Source organism: Centruroides vittatus, unplaced genomic scaffold (assembly GCF_030686945.1).
Source record: "Centruroides vittatus isolate TY-2023 unplaced genomic scaffold, ASM3068694v2 contig_482, whole genome shotgun sequence".
In the NCBI taxonomy this organism is placed as follows: domain Eukaryota; kingdom Metazoa; phylum Arthropoda; class Arachnida; order Scorpiones; family Buthidae; genus Centruroides; species Centruroides vittatus.
Window position 1 is genome coordinate 241,976 of NW_027122272.1, and position 19,568 is coordinate 261,543.

A 19,568-nucleotide genomic window follows, 5' to 3' on the forward strand; every position below is an offset into this window, starting at 1 on the left:
TTTTCATAAATTTATTATTAAGAATGTATTAAAAATGGCTTAATTAATAAATTGGTCAATCAAGTTAATTAATCATTTTATTCTAACAATATTCTAATAACTAATCAATATTGATATTTTATTTTTTTTAACATGCTAGAATATTTAAATATCAAATGAACAGCAAAATTCTCTACAGGACTACTTAAGCCTAATTAACGATTAAGTAATTTGGCTAGAGATAGATGGTTAAGCCACTAACTTGTGCTAAATTTTATTATTAGAAATAATTTAATTTAGAATATTCTGGAAGAAAAGGAGAATCTGGATGTACTGTTCATTTTCATACTTAATTATCAGGTTGGTTGCAGATATAATTATATGCTAGAATATTGCTGGATTTCATGCATTATCATCATCATATTTAGTTTTAGGTGTAAAAAACCAAAACATTTTGTTATAATTTATATAACTAAAAGGATACCATCATTAGGACAATTCCATCAATACATAGCCCATGCAGTGAAGAGAAAATAGCAGTAATAACAACAAAACAACCTGGACATAACACAATATATGAAAAATACTCACTTAAGAATTTGAGGTTTAAGAGCTCAATGATAGATATTTCTTTGACCTTAGTCAGGTTTATATAGGTATGATTATGTTTACACTACTGTTGCGTTATTCTCACATGCTAGGATATCTGTATTCACAACTAGCTGACCCAGCCACGCGTTGTTGTGGCTCAAAATGTATCTATTATAAAAGTGTAACACTTCCCCCGTAAGAGAAATTTCAAAAAATCCCTTTTTAGTGTATATTCTGTTGACATCACCTATTAAAACGCAATTAAAAACGCAAAAAACAGCATTTAAAATAGTATAAATAGAAGCCGAGTTCTTCACAGTAAGCCTTAATCCTGTCCCTCTGCCCGCTGGGAAATATCGAAAAATCCCTTTTTAGTGTATATTCTGTTGACGTCACCTATTAAAACGCAATTAAAAACGCAAAAAACCGCATGTAAAATAGTATAAATAGAAGCCGAGTTCTTCACGGTAAGCCTTAATCCCGTCCATCTCCCTCCTGTAGAGAGAATTTCGACATGTATATTATATAAAAAGACGTGCATATTCGAATGCAACGTTGTGTCAGAATTTCAAAGGAATTGATAGGAACAAACAAACGTTGTATTTTATTTATATAGATAGGTAGAAAATGATCTGCTTAGGTCCATTCTCAGAGAAACGCATAATGCCTCACAGAAAAGCTAACTTAAATCGTCTGATGTTAGCGCCATCTGTTGGACATAAAAGAAGTAATCTATATATAAATATATTTTTGAAAGGGGGGAAATGGTGATCTTCACATATGCCACAAACCTTCGCGGGAATGTATTAAACAACTTCCCAAAGTTTCATGGCAATCGGATAAATGGTGTGGTAATGCATGAAGGACAAACACACACACACACACACACACACACACAGACATACATTCGTTTTTATATATATAGATTAATCTAAGCCCTTAACAACATAACAACTTTATTGTTAACTACAAAGGTCTCACAAGCTCTACATGGAAGGTAAGCACACCTTGTGCTCCAATGCTACCAAGATGCCCTCTCAGCAGAGATGTATCTGCCAACCTCCTATAGCCAAATTATATCCACGACACTACTACAGTTTATGCCTGCTTTGCCTTTGCACCTCTCATATCACAATTAAATGAAGTGATAAGTCATGACTCTGCCCAAGTTCCAAATACCTAATTTTATTACAAGTGGTTCCAACAGTGTAATAAAATTATAATACTAAGTGTTTAAACTACAACTTAAAATTTAAATAATTAAACAAAAATGAAATATAAAATGAAATGAGAAAAAGCAAATTAAATTAACTATGGACTAAGAACTAAGTGAACTGACAAACATGCACTGGTATCTAGTAAAATAAAGTAATTAACACTTCAGTGTTGCAGTGTTACAAATTGCGACTTTTTAGATTTTAGACATACTTGCTAGCACTTTTGATAGCTTATAGCTACCATCCTCAGGCAAAAAATCGAATACAATTATTTTTGAAAGTTCAGTTTTTGAATGGACTTTTCAAATTATCAAAGGCACGTGAATGGATTACAGAATAAATTAAAATTAAAATTGAAACATTTTTGAAAATTATAGAAATACACTGCAAATGATATCCCCAAAAATACTTAAAAAGCAATTAAGTGAGCTATATTTGGTTGTTGTACAAATGAGAATGTAAAATCATAATTTAATTGTTTGAATAATGTTATCCACAGTTGTGGGATTTCTAAGGTCGGTGTATTGCATGGTGTTACAACAGATATATAGAGGTTTTCCCATATAAATATTGAGGTTCTCTCTGTAACACCGTGCAATACTCTCCAATCCCTTTAACAAGAGTCTTCTTTTTCCTTTCTAGTGGCTCTTAGTTTTCCAAAGTGATTGTAGACCATCTTTGCACTCTTATTTTTGTTATCCCCAAAACAAATGCTATCAAGTGTGTTTGGACAAGAGACTAAAAATCAATGTAAATCATTGACTATCAAAGGAAAAAATGGAAGTTATTTGTCAAAACGGAGAAAGGTGAGACTCAAACCTAGTCTATCATTTTTAAAATGGTAAATTTCCTTTCTTTTCTCAAACATTAAACAATTTTCAATACATAAATTTCATAAAATAAAACATTTTTTAGTATTTTGTATTGATTACCTAATGTATTTATAATCTTCCCATCATATTTTATTTTGATTTACACTGCTTCAATTTAGGCTAAAAATCTCAAGAACCAAAACCCAGCATAAACCAAGTCATATCTGTATTTTTTAAAATATCCAATTATTGGCTGGCTTTTCTCTGGGAAAACTGAAAGATTCATAACTGTCACATATGACCAGGTCATAAACATTAAAAAAATTACAGAAAATACATATTAAGATACATCACTTACAGACAAAATACAGAAAATATGTTGTCTGTAATCATCCTTCTTGAAACAATACATCACAGCAGAATACAAGCTCAAAGACCATACAACTGATTTATATAAGCACAAACAAATATAATACATCGAAAGCTTGTATACAAACAAATTATCACACATTCAGGTATCATACTATAAACAAGTTACAAATTGTGTGCGCTGTTTTCTAATACTATGACAGAGTTGTAGAGATAAAACCATTCATCATAACAGACCAGACATCATATCTACGCCAAACACTAATAATATGCACTGATTAAAAAAAAAAAAAAAAATCAATAAATATGAACTTGTTTAAGAAATAAAGCACCCATAGAAAAAAAAAACAAAGTATTTTTTGTGCCTGTGTACAGTTATCTCTTTTAGATGTCAAAGAAATTACTCAAAATTCTAGAAACAATTAGACCTTACTCACAATATTTACATCACACTTCAGAAAGCAACAACATTAAATATGTCACACAAAAAATTTTAAATAGATACTTATACTAACAGCATAATGATATAATAAAACAGTTGGTTTTAGTAGCTACATCTTTGACTTGTCAGTTATAGTATTTTGCAACAGTATCAGTTAAATAAGACACTTATATTACCATCATAATAATACAAGGGAAAGTCAGTAATTAGATTTCTGACCAAAAAAGAAACAAGAAAATTTCTAACTTAAAACAAAATTCCTGTAACATTTAGTTCAGGCATGGCCAACATATGGCCTGTGGGCCGGATCCAGCCCTCTTAATGAATTTATGCAAACCGCAATTAATCTTTCAATATTGGCTACTTAACTTCCAATAATTGGTTGAATGGATTTGTGATACTTCTTTATTTTTTTAAAAAATTCCATTGTAGAGATTTACAACTTTTGTACTCGTCTATGTGATAGTGCCAGAATTAAAAAAAATGATAAATTTAAAATATTAATATATATCATAATGTATGTTAGACAGTAATTCAAGATATACAAGTGATATTCAATTTAACTTAGTAATTCGTGTGTTTTGCTAGAAATATAATACTAATATATTTAAACTTATTTATTTACTTAAATGAATCATTTTTGTATTTAACATGTTTTAATTTTAATATTTCGTTCAGCCCGTGAAAAAATTTTTCTTTCCAATTCAGCCTGAGGGCAAAAACCATTGGCCATGCCTGATTTAGTCACTTGTTCTACCAGCTTCAGAAGACATGTTGCATAAAAGTTTGTTGAATGCTGTCAGATGTCATTGCAGTTTGTTCAGAGTCTCTTCAATGTTTGAAAAATGTTTGTTATCTGTTCTTTTAACATGTTAACTGCCATCCGACGTGCAGGCCTAGGGCCTCACAGAGCCATCCGACTGCCGGCCGTCACCCAACATAGCTATAACCAATGTCGTTTCACTCAAGGTTAAATTATCCTGGCTTCGTAAGACATTGTTTTACATCCTAGTGGTGGCCTCTCGTGGACGTCTATGAAGTTGGTTTCTGACTGCCGACCATCGAACCACCGCATGAGGCTCATGAAGGGGTTCGACAGTCAGCAGTTGAACCATTTCATCTGATAGTGGTTTTTTTAATAGTGAATAGTTAAAACAAAGAAAAAATATTGAAAACTAGTTTAATTATTCTCTTTTATTATGTATAAAGTAAATAATATTAAATATTAAATATTTTGTGGTCTTATAGTCTCTGGTTTCAGGCCATATGACAGCCAGTCATCATTGATATATATTTTTTTTTTATCTTCACTCTACCGACTGTTATATAATGACCCTTCTATTTATATCATAATAAAATATTAAATATCAAATTTTCTCATTGTGGCCTGAAAAAAACGAAAAATATCACATTACAGTTAGCCTGATAAAACGCAAAATATCACGTTACAGGTGGCAGTTAACGTGTTAAGGGTTTGTAAAGGTGGTAATTGCTCAGTGTCTGATTGGGATATATAACACCAAATAATTATGAAACTATATTTCACACTTTAACAACAATAAAATTATGTTGTTACTGTTAAATAAATTATTCATAATTATTCAGGCCTCTAGTTTTCATAATACACTTTATTACAAATTAGATAAAGATAAAAACCAATAAATTGTATTATTTAAAATTACATAACAGAAACTTTGATCCTACAGAATGCAGGAAGAGAATGAGATAACGTTAGATAACACATTCAACTTGGTGCATCTCCTGCCTGTAGTTATGTGCTGACATTGTATGAATTTCTAAGTTTCAACAGTTACATTTGTGTTTATTATTTTTACATTGTGTTATATATTCAAATTACAAAGTATTCAAGTTTTATCATGAATTATATTAAAAACTTTATGAAATATTACATTTAAAAACTAAGTAAAATGAGCAATTACTTATCGTGACAATACTGAGCTGCAATTTTTAATATTTTAATTTAAAAAATCCCATGACTTCCAGTCCAGAGAAAAAATTTATATATTGGACCAACTTAAGTTAATTGAGGCCTCCAGCCCCTAAGCTTTCCATATCTGGTCTTGATTTTCATCTGACTGTTCTTGAGATTAAGAACAGATAGACAACAGTGAGAATCTACAGATCTGCAATTTGAAAATTGCAGCCAGATAAGCTTTTATTTTTAATCATCAAAAGGATCATATAATTTTGATTTTTTATTTTGATGATTGTTTTTGCTTTTTCTTTTAAGTACTTTTTTATTTACTAACATGCTTATTATTAAATTATACCATGTAATAATAAAATGTATCAATATAACTTATTCAAACTATTAAAATGTGTAATATAAATAAATTATTAGCAATTAATATTATCTTACTTGAATTAATTTTTAAATTATTTCCAACTGATTGAGAGGTTTGACAATTTATTCTGGCTAATTCCTCTAATTGATTAATTTCCTTTAATTGTGAATCTGTGCAATCACTGATGATAATATTGTCATCCATGCTTTCAAAGATAAAACCTTAAGAAAATATATTTTACGTTAATCTTACATAAGTATTTTATTCAAATTAACTCATTTATAAATACCTGAGTTTTTCTGTGTAGTTCTCATTTCAGATTCTTGATCATTACTGATTTCATAACTTGAACAACTTGCTAGTTTATCTAATCTTCTAATAATATATTTATCATATCAAAAATTAAAAAACAACAACAAATTTTAATTTCTTTGTAAATTTAAATTAATTAATTTGGTAGAAGAATCAATAAAACACAGTATTTGATATCATAGTTAGTATAATTAATAGTGTATTTCACAATAGTAAAGTTTATTTACTCAAGTTTAATCAAGTTTAATTTGACTTTAATTATTTTAAAGCAGTTTAGTTAATTCAAAAATTTCGTTCATGTATAACAACTGTTTTATTTCATTTAAGAACAAATGTTGTCAAGATGATGACATTCATCAAGATTGCATTTATTTGTCTGTCTGTGAATGTAAATCACATATATTCAAGATTTCCTTCCTTAAAACAGGAAATCATGAAAAAATGTCATAAAAATCTTAAAAACATTTCAGATGTATTAATTTCAGTATGTTGTTTAACTTTTATTTCCTAATATTGTTAAATTGTAGGTGCTGTTTCTGGAGAAGATAAGTCTAAAATATTCTAACTAATAATTAAAATATTTTAGACATAATATTTAGAAATCATACAAGTTGTATTAAACTTTTTTGAAGATAAACTATCTCCATAAGTATAAAATAATAAAACTGAACTTGGAGGATTGATGTTAAAGTAAGTTGTGGAAACCCCAAAAATACTCAAATAGTGTGACTATGTTTAACAAAATATTTTCATCAACTGCAGTTGCAAAAACTGTCTATAAAGTTAACATACAACAAATAAACTCCAGCTCTTCCTCAATAAATTTTATTGGATATAAAGTTAATATACTTTTTGGAATTATCAAATGTTAACTACAAATGAAAAAGTAGACAGAACAAGTATTTGATTACAGTAATTGAATTTATTCTGATCTTAAAAATAATAGCAAAAATTTCTCTTATTAAATACATAAAAACTGTAGTAAAACTTCTAAACTAAAAAAAATCAGAAAAATAAGACTGTAAAAATTCTGTTTAAATTCTGAATAATCTCAACTCTCTTTCTAACCTCTACTACATCAAAACAAGACTAAAAAACGAAATCTTCAATTAAATACTTTTTTAAAATAATAATAAAATGTTTTGTGAATTTGTTTATTTACATTATTTGTAAAATATGAGTTTTCATGTTCCAATATTTTCGAAGATCCTACAAATTAGTACATAATCAATGTTATTGCTTTCTAAAAAAAAAATAAGTTTATTGACAACAATTTAATACCTGACTTACAAACCATCTTGCATATTTTTCCAGCTTTATACCATTTATTGTACTCCAAAATTCTAGTCTGAGTAAATGTTTTCACCTCCATTCAGGGCCCATTTCAGGCTAACATACACAGAAAGAAAGAAAGGAAACCCCCCCAGAACAAGCTGAAAATTTCTATGTTCTATTTCTGGAAATATATAATTTTCAGCTTGCTCTCTTTTTTTCTTTTTTTTCTTCTTTCTGTGCATATAAACCTGAAATGGGCCCTGAATGGAGCTGAAAACATTTGCTAAGACTAGAATTTTGGAATAAAAGAAATGGTATAAAGCTGGAAAACTGTACAGGGTGGTTTGTAAGTCAATTAATAATTCCAGTTTGAGTAGAATTTTGTAATTTAATTAATACTCATAAAGTATTCTTAATTTTTGTTTTTTTTTAAATATTATACTTGTAGATATGTTTTGACAACAGTTTTCTGTATAACTTTCAATTACACCTATCCCTCACTTTACACTTTATGTATTATTTACAATTACACTTTACAATAATACTTAAATAGCATAATTTTTTTTTCTTTCTTTTAATTTTGAAAGTTATAAGTTAAGTTAAGCTATAAGTTAAAAGTTAATTTTCAGGCAACAACTCCACTTTTTTCTCTGTAACAACTTTTATTTGACCAAAAACACTTTTAATAAAAAAAATTCACTAATTTATTCTAAAACTGGCAGGTGCTTTTCAATCTACTGTGTATATGTATAATTTATACATTTTAAAGTGTTGCATTTGGTCTTTATTTTGCCTTAAAGAAATTTTTAAAGTAAATTTTGAGTATTTTTGATGATGAAATAAAAATAAGTTGATAAAATAAACAAGCAACGAGTTGCTCAACTTTCCCAGAAACATTTAAAATTTTGGTGGCACCATCTGTTATCATATATATATTTTTTTAACTACTGTATTATAAAATGGCAAAAAGCTTAATTTTGAGGGTAGGGATGATTTTATGAAAAATTGTAAAAGCTAATAACGAGTAAAATCATCATTAAGTCCAACCCTATTGGAGATACACATGATCCCCATTATCTCTCCACCCACAACCTTTACCCACCAAAATTTAACGTCAATCCCCCTAATAAAAAAACCTCCTGCAAATTTTCAGAAATTTTCAACAAAAAACACAGGCATTGTTAAGCTTCAAACAGGATGAACAAAATCGTGCCTACCACACATACTAACATCCATACATACATAAATTACTCTCAATTTTTTTTTGTATTTCTTGACATTTCAATGCGTCTTAAGTCCAAAAATGTAAAAATCTGCAGGTTCATTTTTTGCCAGATCACCATACTTTCTCTTTATTATAAGAGCCGGGAAAGTAATAAAGAAAACATCCAGAAAGAAGAGATAATGAGAAAAATTGAACAAAATGCAATGAACAAGAGACTAAAAAGGGAGTCACCCCACAAACAATGAATTCTGTGTGGAAAAATCTGTCTTCAATTTATTGCAGATGTTACAGAATTTAATGAAGTGGCTGATGTAGAAGCAATATTTTGGTTCTTGCAAACAAGACTGGCTTTCAAAAAGTTGATGCAGTCAATGAATTTTGCAATATCACAATAAAGAACTTTTGCAATATCACATTAGGTGAACTCAAATACAAACATAGTTTCTCTGATGAAGATGAAGAAGAAAAGGCAAGATAATTTGTTTTATCTTAGCAGTTTCTGAAGTTATGGACAATACTGACAAAAAAAAGCATTGTCCATAATTTTACTGTTAATTATAATTTCAAAAATGTCATCACTTCAAGATGATGTCAGAAAATGGCTGATCAGTGATGTCAGTCTATTGATTTGGGGACCTGGGAACAAACCCGAAGGAATAAAAACCTAGAAATTTTTTGGGGTAGTCTATTCTAAATATGTCAGGTCCATCCCTCACCACCTGAAAACCCTATTATGGGCTTGGCCAAACCCACAATTGACCTGATTTAACCCCTTTCTGTCCGCAATCGAACTCAGTTCGATCGGTTTACATAGCGTTACACAGAAAATGGTGTTTTAGACCCTCGGAGAAAAAAAATCGGCGAAAAAAAAATGTTTTTTTGGACTTTCGGATGTATTTTCAGTCCCCAAATTTTTTGAAAAATTTTTTCCCGCGCGAAAAAATTTTATTGCGATTTTAATTAACCCTTAATGACGGGCAATTAACGCTTAATTGTTTTTTTATGGGATTTTTTTATAGAACTTTATTTATCCTTCTAAACTTCTAGCGCACCGATTTTACTTCGGTAAAGTTATTTAAAGCTATTTTCTGATGTAAAAAACAACATCCAATAGTTTTTTAATTTTTTTAATTAATAGATTTTTTTATAATTACGTTTAATTAAGTCGGGGGGGTCGGAAATTTCAATAAAAATCGTAATTAAAAAAAAAAGTTTTGAAATATCCAGCCATCTAGTATTCACCCTACTTTTTACCCTTCTCCTCCCGAGAGTTTCATGAGAATGTCCCGCGAAAGACGACACCAGCTGTTCTCAAGGTCATCCAGCTGTGTAAACAATGACTCATCAGTGTCAAGTTTCGCGCTAAGGCGAGAAAAAGGAAATTGTACTTTGAAGTGTTTTCTTCAAAATTAACACATTTCTTTCGTTTTTTTTTAGTTTTGACTATTTTTAATTATAATTTAATTATTAATTATGATTTTTTTTAAAATTCGCGCGGACAAGAAGGGGTTAAACACTTTCTTAGTTTCCGCAGGGAAAAAGAATAAAAACACAAAAAAGAAGAAACATGAACATAAATTATGAAAAAGCAAATAAAGTTCCATCTTGAATTTCTTTAACAGAAATATTTACAATTCTATGGATATATCAAAACCTTTCATATCAGAAATTTTTAGTGTAAAAGTATCAAGAAACAGAAAATTATCATCAAGTGCATTTGATTTAGACACAGAATTAAAAGGTAGATTACTTGACTATATACAACGAGAATGACTCTCTTGATCTCTTTTATCGTTAACTGCTATCCACCATATCATTAAATCAACTTATGTCTTTTGGCAAGTACAAAAAAGCTCTTCATTATATATATCTTCTGTTCAAATTGTATTTATTTACTTTCAGATTGTTGTTTATTATTAATGTAAGCTTGTTTTCATCCTTTTCAATTGATATATTTTTCCATCTGTAAAAAATGTTTGGATAATTTCAATTGCGATGCTTTGTGACAGAGTTTTCAAAAATGAATTAAAGTCGTTCAGTGAGGGATAGCTGTACTATCAAAATTGATTATTACATATTTAAATTCTTTCAATATTCAAGTTAGAATAATTGTCAAATTAATAAAACATGATTATTCAACTTAATATCTGCATTTATTTGGCACCATTTTTCAGATTTATTTGACATTTTTAAAACTACAATACTTTCTAAGATAATTAGTTATTTTTAAAAATTTATTGGGTAAAGAATACAATAAAAAATTAAACTTTTAAAAGTTTTTCTCCTTCGGACTCTAGAGTGAAAGTAAAAATAACTAAAAGTTAGTTTCTTTACTCTTTGAAAAATAAAACTAACTGAAATGCATTAAACAGTTCTCACATTCTAAGCAAAAATGTTAAGATTTTACAAAAATATACATACATATATATATATATATATATATATATATTTAAAACAATCTCGGTATATGCATATCATATTGATATATTTTGAATGGTATTTACTAATACTTGCAAGTTAAATCCAATAATAAAGTATGACTGAACATATAAGGGTGGATCAAATGAAAACAGAACAGTAACCAGCCACAACAGTAGCCATTATTTATTTTCAAATGTAATCACCAAAATTACACAAGCACTTGTCCCACTGTTGAACCAAGCAGTGAATACCTCATTCGTAGAAAGAGTTTGGCTGAGATTGAAACCAGTTTCGAACAGTGTCCATGACTTCGCTGTCCGATTGAAAACGTCGACCCTGCAATGCTTTTTTTAGCGAACCAAAGATGTGAAAGTCACATAAAGAAAAGTCGGGGCTGTATGGTGTGTGTTCCAACACACTCCACCAAAACTTCGCAAGCATGCTCGGTGTGCGAGTGGCTGTGCATTGTCGTGGAGAAAAAGCACTCCAGAGGACAACATTCCTGGCCACTTGGCTTTGATTGCTGTATGCAAATGTTCCAGGTTATTGCAGTACTGATCAGCATTGATCATTTGACCTTGGGCAAGGAACTCAATGAAAAGCGGACCTTTCATATATAAAAAAAAAAACGTCAGCATGATTTTGCCCTTATTCTGCATCATCCTGGACTTCTTTGGCGGTGGGGAGCTGGGATGTTTCCACTGTTGACTTTGTCATTTACTTTGTTGGTAGTGATGGAACCAAGATTCATCACCTGCCACAACTCTGTCCAAGAAATTGTCCTCAGCACGATATCAGAGATGATGCTGCAATGACAATACCATGTGAAGTCACCTCTGATTGTCTGTGAGATTGTGTGGCACCCACTCTGCACTCAGTTTCCTGTAATGCAGTTTCTCTGTAATGATGGCACAAACAAAACCGAAATTCACACCCACCTCCTCACTGATGTCCTTTGTTGTGCGTCATCTGTTTGCACAGATGATCTGGCCAACTTCATTCAACAAAGTGTTCATGACGACGAGGTGACTTTAATCAGGTTGCAGATCATCTTTCAAAGAATCCCGTCCCTTGCGGAAACATTTGTGCCAATCCTGCATACGAGTCAGTGACAGTGAGTGTTCTCCGTACACTGTTTTCATTCGGCGATGCACTTCATGAACTACAACACCCTCTGCTGCTAAAAAATGAATAACACCATGTTGCTCTTCTTTACTCGCAAACATGACGCAGACTGATTGCCTGCCGAACAACACTCTTGGCCAACCACCAGCTCATACCATGTGGTTGCACGTGCTTACCATGGGTGAGTTCGTTCCTCAATAGGGTTTCTCCTCTTTCACCTCCCGCTCTACATCTACACACAGTTTTGTTACACTCATATACACATACACCGAATTATGACCACTGTTCCGTTTTCATTTGATCCACCCTAATATTTTGATAGAAAGAAAAAAAAAATAAGAGACTTTAATGCAAAATCAAAATGTATTAAATTTCACATAAGTACTATATGTGAAATTTCAATTTTATTTTCATTCATATTGAATTATTATTCAAATTGATTTTTTAAATTTTTTTCTTGTTTGAATATATTGAATTGTTCAGAAAGTAATTTCGTTTTTTTTACCATCAGAGGAATTAGTTATATTTTTACCCGCGAATTTCATTTTAAACCATATTGTCATTATATATTTTGACAGCTGACATTTCAAGGCTTATCTGTAAAAAATTTTGTTGGATTCTGTGCAATTGTTTTTTTTTTTTTTTTTTTTTTTTTCGGTGTCCCATCAAATAAGGAAAATTGAAAGCAGCATTTTCGACATATTTTGCTATTTTATTACCTAAGATAAAAATGCTGTTCAAGCAAGAAAAAAATTGTGTGACATGTATGGAGATGTGTTGATCAAACGACAGTGCTAAAACTGGTTCTCAAAATTTTGTTTTGGCAATTTCAATATTGAAGATGTACCATGTTCTGGAAGGTCAACTGAAACCGATGAAGACAAAATAAAGGTATTGATTGAAGCAAACTGCTGAATAACAACACGAGAAATTGCTAAGAGATTAAATTTCTCCAATTGAACCATTTATGATCACTTGAAATGACTTGGTTTTGTTTCAAAAATCAATATATGGGTTCCACATGTTCTTGAAGAAAGAGATGCTCTCTTTGGTGGGATTTTTTGGGAATTTTTTTTTTGAGCTTCTACCAGACAATTTCACAATTGATTCAAAAGTGTACTGCCATCAAATAAACAAACTGAGCAATATCATCAAACAGAAAAGGCCAGAATTGATCAACAGAAAAGGTGTAGTGTTTCACCACAATAATGCCAGATCTCAAACAAGTTTGGTAATTCGTCAGAAACTGTTACAGCTTGGATGGGATGTGCTATCACACCCACCATATTTGCCAGATCTGGCACCCTCAGATTATTACTTGTTTCAGTCTACATAATTTTTTAAACAGTAAAACATTTACTTCAAATGAGAATGTCAAAAATCACTTGGATCAGTTTTTTGTAAGCAAATATCCAAACTTTTATGAACATGGAATTATGCTACTACCAGAAAGACGGCAATAGGTATTTGACTAAAACAGTCAATACATAATTCAATCAAATATTTATATATTATAAGAAAATTGTTTTTTCCATGAAAAAAAATAAAATTACTTTCCAAACAACCCAATAGATCTCAAAAATAGTAAATGAGTAATTAAACACAAAATTATTTAATGCATAATGTTTATAATATTCATTATTCATGAAATTATTTCTGGTATTTTAAATTGTCAATTTTTTATTATTCCATATAAAACATTTTCTATGTACCATTCACATTTTTGAGTTAAAATATTTTTATATCAGTTTTTATTTTTGAAAATTTAAAAATTGCTATGAAATTCTAGAAAATTCCATGCAAGTTTCAAAGATATGCAACTTTTCAATCCAAATTCTCTATATATCCATCACTTTTGTTTAATATTGAATCTAAAAGTGGTTACATAACAAATTCCAGATAGCTAATCAGTATATATTAATAGTTAAACGAAAATTCTTTAGTTACAATTTGTCTAATTCAGCATTACCATAGGGAAAACATCTGTAATAGCTGCCAAATATAATCAGCAATTTTTCAGTTTAAAAAAAGTTTATATGTACATAATTCAAAATTTTGTAGACAAAAGTACATGAAAGCTGCTAACTTTAATATTTTATACATTTTTGAAGTCCAAGTTCAGTTAGTTTACTTTAATCTTTCTTTTCTACTAACTTCATGTCTTTAGTACTAAAATAAGTGTAGCAATACTTTAAATTGAAAATTAATAATTAAAACTCAATAATTATATAATTATGAAGCAACCATTAAAAAAACATTTTAACTATTTTAAGTTTATGGATGTTTTCTATTTTCATGAAGGAGGTACATGAACTGAAAAGGTTGAAAACCAGTAACTTAATTTAATTAATCCAATTAAAACTAGATGATTTTTATTTAACTGTTTAGCTGATCTTTTATTTTTAACCAATTCCAATAATCAGATAAAATGCCAAAACATTATAGTTGTTATTAAAAGTTCATCAAAGATCTTTTAAGCAGATAAACTGCAATGAAAATGTATTGAATTTCACATAAACACTATATATAAATCACTGAAATCTCAATTTTATTTTTGTTCAATAATAATTCAATGAATAATTATTCAAATTAAAGATTTACTTTACAGATTTTTTTTCAATTATTAATTATCATGTAACATAACATTAAACATATATTATCATGTAAATAAATATTAAACATAAAATAGTAAATTAATATTACTTACTCTTTAAAATTTTTAACAAGAAAATTATTATCTGTCAAAACAGAAATAGCTCTCTTTAAATTTGTACTTGAATGTAGACAAATCTGGTTTTTAGAGTTCAAGGAATTTTTAGGTATGTACATATGAACATTTCGTATTTCAACTATCTGTAATGGCTAAAAGAAAAGCATAAAGAACAATATAAACAAAAAACCACCACAACCAAAATTCAGAAATTGAATATTATTTTACAGAAATATTTTACAATTTTATAACTTTTTATAACTGAAAAAATAATTTAAATAATATAAGTAAATTTTATAAAATTAAGAATTTATAAGTTAAATTTATAATAACTTAAAAACTCCATTAAGCATCTATAAAAAGCCTTCCTGAGGACAAATCACTTAATTCAAAAATGCTCAAAACAACTTTCTGAGTGTATTTATGAAGGATGAAATCACAGGGAGAGTCTGAGTTTTAAAGTTAGTGTATATTAATTAGAGAAATGTAAAGAGTAACTATGCAAAATTTGCCCACATTGCTCAAAATGTTTGAGAGTTTGGGAGTAGGGGAATGAAATCAGAGGGGTAGTAACAGGTCAGTCCAAGTTTTATGGTAGTCGATGTCTCCTGTAGGGTACCAGAGAGTAACTGTGAAGAATTTGGTCTAGACTGGTCAAAGGGTTTGGGAGTTTGTAGGGGAGATGAAATCAGCAGGAAAGAGTTAGGTGTCGTTGACACAAATGTATTTCATGACAATTGTGATTTTCTTTTAGGCATTTTATCATCAATAATGCTCACCAGCACATGTATACACCTGAAAAGTAACCAAAAGAATTCAATTTATGTAGGTAGATATCTAATAACATAAGACTAATTCCTATTTTTAAATAATGGCATGGTAGGTTTAATACAAAAAACAATGAACATATAAAAATACTAAAGGCCTACATACAAAAGTTTAGTTTCATATAAGGGAAGTAAATTTGCTCCTTATAATTGTATCTGATAACATAAGAGTATTCTTATAAGAAACAAACAACCAAGACAATATAAACAAAACATATACAAAACTACTCAAATTGCACAAACCAAAATTGAATACATAAGATAATAAGTTTAAAAAACTGACTGCTTCCATTACTAGTTTCTGTGGATTTTTTAAAAAATAAAATTTTGGCTTTAAAAAAAGTTTCAAAAAGCTCACTAGGTGGCAAAGGAGAATGACCTTAACAGAGCAGACAAATGTGACCGGAGGGTTGGGGTCTCTTTGACCCCTCGTCAGGATGTGACACCACTGAGTCGGTCAAGACTCGGAAATCGCGACGCAGAGGGTTTTCGTCGCGCGAGCAGTCGCGCGTGAGCGGGTACGTTCGCGGTAGAAGTGGAGGTAGGAGAACCGAGGAAGTGAGTCACTCAAGACACCGGCTAAATAACAAGGCTAATTTTAATAAGGGAGTATAACAAAAGTACAATAAGACACATTGCTAATACGGATGTATTTCTAGATACGCGGAGAGAGAGAGTTTACAAACGCTTCGCGAGTTGATAAATACCTTAGAGAGTCTTGGAGCCGGCGTCGGGTATCCTTCCGATGATACGATCCATGGAGAATCACGATTTGAAGGAACAGTTCACAAGATAATCCGCACTATGGTCTTGGTATAAATCCACAAGGGTCTTGGTTTGGAAGACGGCGGGAAGAGTCCGGATTATTGTCCCGATAACTAAACGACGACTGACGGGTTCATCATCGTTCGTTCGTTTTATTTTTTCACTCGGGTTTTTTCCATGAGGGTCAAGTGTCCAATACGTAAATTTCTTTGAAAAGTTCCTGGTGGCATACGTTCCGAGGATAGGTCATCCTCAACGAGGAAGCAAGTTCGTGGGAAATACTTTTTTATGGGTTTCCAACTGATCTTGTGATAAAAATGGTGGAGAAAAAAAATTCGAAGTTTTGATTGAACACCTTTGTCCTTTCGCCCGTCACATCGCCCCGGCCTTTCCAAAATCGTGCTTGTTCTGAGTGAGCAAGATCGATTTTAATTACTTACAGGAAGTTTTTCTCTCTCTCTCGGGGATTTTAGTTATTGTTTTAATTATATTAATTATTTCCGTCATTCTACAGTTATCGTTACAATTAATTAGTTCTGACAATATCCGGTTACACGCGGTATGTTAAAATTCCTCTACAGTGAGGGTTTAAACAAGAATAGTGTACTCTCTCTCTCTCATAAAAATAAAGCACAATGACACACTTGGTTCGGCGTACATAAGAGTATTTATTAAATGAAATCTTAAAATTCGATACATGGATATATGAATAAGAAGTACAATATAGTGGAGTTACACAGGATTAAAATGTATCAAATATGATTTATATTAGTTATACATATAAAGAGTATATAGACTAAGGGATATAGTGTTAATTAAATGGGTTACGATCGAGGAGTAGAGTTGCGTTGTCGGGTCGGTTGGGAGGGAGGTGAGGTGGTGAATAAGGGCGTGCGGGAGGCATGAGGTTGTATTTCTGCGGGTTCCTGGGTGATCGAAGTACGATTTATGTTCTGAAAGGACTGTTCGAGTTGAGGGGGACAACGGTAGTTGACAGGTAATATCAGTGTTATGGGAGTTTGCGGGTGGGTTGGTTGTCCCCTTGCAAATTGGATGAGAGCCTTCAACGCTTCGGTATCCACTGTCTTAGGAGCGGGTTGGGTGGCTGGGGGTGGCCTCCCACCATTCCTCTTCCTGCCAGTCGCTATTGTCGGTCATCTGAAAGGGGGAAAATGTGAAGAATAAATTTAAAGTTGCGGTGATGACCGAAAGACTGAATAAGTTGTTGGGATAGTTCGAAAGTAGGTTGAGGGTTCCTGGGCATTTCGTGGTACGTCAGTTGAACAGTTGAAGTCCACCAAAGGGTGTGGTTCCTTTTTTTAAAGTTAATATTAAAGAGGAAAGGAGTATTATTAAGGGGTTTCTTAAGGAAACCTACCCTTATGGTGAAGACAGGGTGAGCGGATGGTCGTTTGTTGACGACAATAAGGAATTTGTTGGACTGGTATTCGAGGATGGCAGCCCAGATATCCTCTTTTATATGGTCATCGACCCCTCCAAAAAAAATACGGTTTCGTTTTATTGTCATAACTTGCGGGTGGCGGGTAAGTATGTGTGCATAGACTTGGGATCGTGGTCCTTCCCATGGACAGGTGGCCTCTCGAAATGGGCAGGGGAGGGGTTTAAAGGGGCATTCGTCTTCATGTGCCAGTCGTTTATCGTCTTGTAATCGTATTGGACATCCAAAAGTTTGGAATGTACATGGTAGTGGGAGCATCTGGAGCATCTGTTCGGCCATTAAGTTGCGGATGTATCCCAACGCTTCTCTACATGTATGGCAATGAGTAATTTGAGGTCGGCATTCCGAGCAAACCACGTGACCATTGGTACACTGGTATATTGGTGGTTTCACGGGTGTAAAACATATGGGACAGTTGACAACATTGCTAAATTCTGGATCCATGTGGTAGGTCTGTAAAGAAGAAGAAAATAATAGGTACTCCGTCTGGCTTGAACTAAGGAGTTATGTGCTTATACTGACTTAAATCTACGTGAGATTTAGTAGGGTCGAAAATGTTCCCTTTTTCTTCAAGTGGATCACATAAGAACGGGCGTCGGGGGATGGTGTGCGTTAGGCTCTCGGTTACTCTCGTCTGCGTTCGAAGGTCGAGGTGGCTTTGGTCGACTACTTCGGCGGTACAAATAGAGAGTTAGCATAAGGTTTCCTATTCCTAGAACGGTGATAACAGATGACCAGATAAGCAGTGGCGATGATGTCAGGTGGTTAGGAAGATGAGCAGGGGTATGTTGCGTAGCAAGAAGTTGCTCTAAGTCTATCTCCATTTTGTGTAACGATTGATCTGCTTGCCGGATATCTATATCGGTGTGCCCCTTGAGCGGTGCCTTTTTCTGGGTTAGGCGCGTTCGAATTAGGTCCAGTTCAGTTTGGTTGAGGATGTTGCTGATGGGTGAATCACAAAATGTCGTGGACTCTTGACTTTAAGGATGGTTTTACGTTGGAAATGTGATGTTAGAATAATTCCTGGGAGGTATCCTATGCACATTTCGGGAAGTCTTATAAGGCCGGTGTTATTGATTTTGGTGATGCTAACCTCCTCTCGGTGACTGGAAGGACATCTAACAGTGAGGCTCATCAGAGAGGATATAGAATAGGCCCAGGTTCCTTGATCGTCAATTCGACGGAAAAGGGGTGAGTGAGATCTTGTGAGACGTCGAGGACACAAGGAATTAATAGATTTATCATTTCCCAGATATAAGGAATATTCGCAACTCTGGCGAACCGATTGCCAGATAGGCACAGTTGGTGAACAAATGGCAATAGGAGTCGCTTGGCACTGGGTTAAATCGAAATATGATAATAGCATATAGGATTGTCGGTCTCGGGATAAAGCAATGATAGGATAGGAATTGTTATAATAAGCGAAGGCGTTGATGTTTGGATAATAGACAGGAAGTCGGATAATTTCATATACGTCAAAATAGCCGGCGGGAGTAATGAGCGATATTTTAGCAAAGATTCGAAGCACCTTGGGTAGTGCTATGGCCGTTATGGAAGTCCATTGATAATATTTAAAGAGGGAGTCTCGTCGTGGCGTCTCCAAAAAAGAATATCCCTCGGGTAAATGCAGTTGGATTTCTCTGAGGGTATTGAGTAAGGTTCCTTTGGGCAAGAAATAGGTGCTAAGTCGACCTTGTTCTAATGTCTCAATGGCATTTCGTATTTCAATCAAT

At 32.1% G+C, this 19,568-nt stretch overlaps 1 protein-coding gene across 1 annotated transcript in view; it reads right to left on the bottom strand.

Moving 5' to 3' along the window:
• LOC136977897 (protection of telomeres protein 1-like) overlaps positions 1–19,568 on the bottom strand; it is a 48,059-nt gene that overhangs the window by 138 nt on the left and 28,353 nt on the right. The window contains exons 6-8 of the mRNA XM_067273487.1: positions 14,782–14,936; positions 6,006–6,091; positions 5,791–5,937 (exon numbers count right to left, since the gene is read on the bottom strand). Of these exons, the coding sequence (XP_067129588.1) occupies positions 5,791–5,937; positions 6,006–6,091; positions 14,782–14,936 (388 nt within the window). The remainder of the gene's footprint in view (positions 1–5,790; positions 5,938–6,005; positions 6,092–14,781; positions 14,937–19,568) is intronic.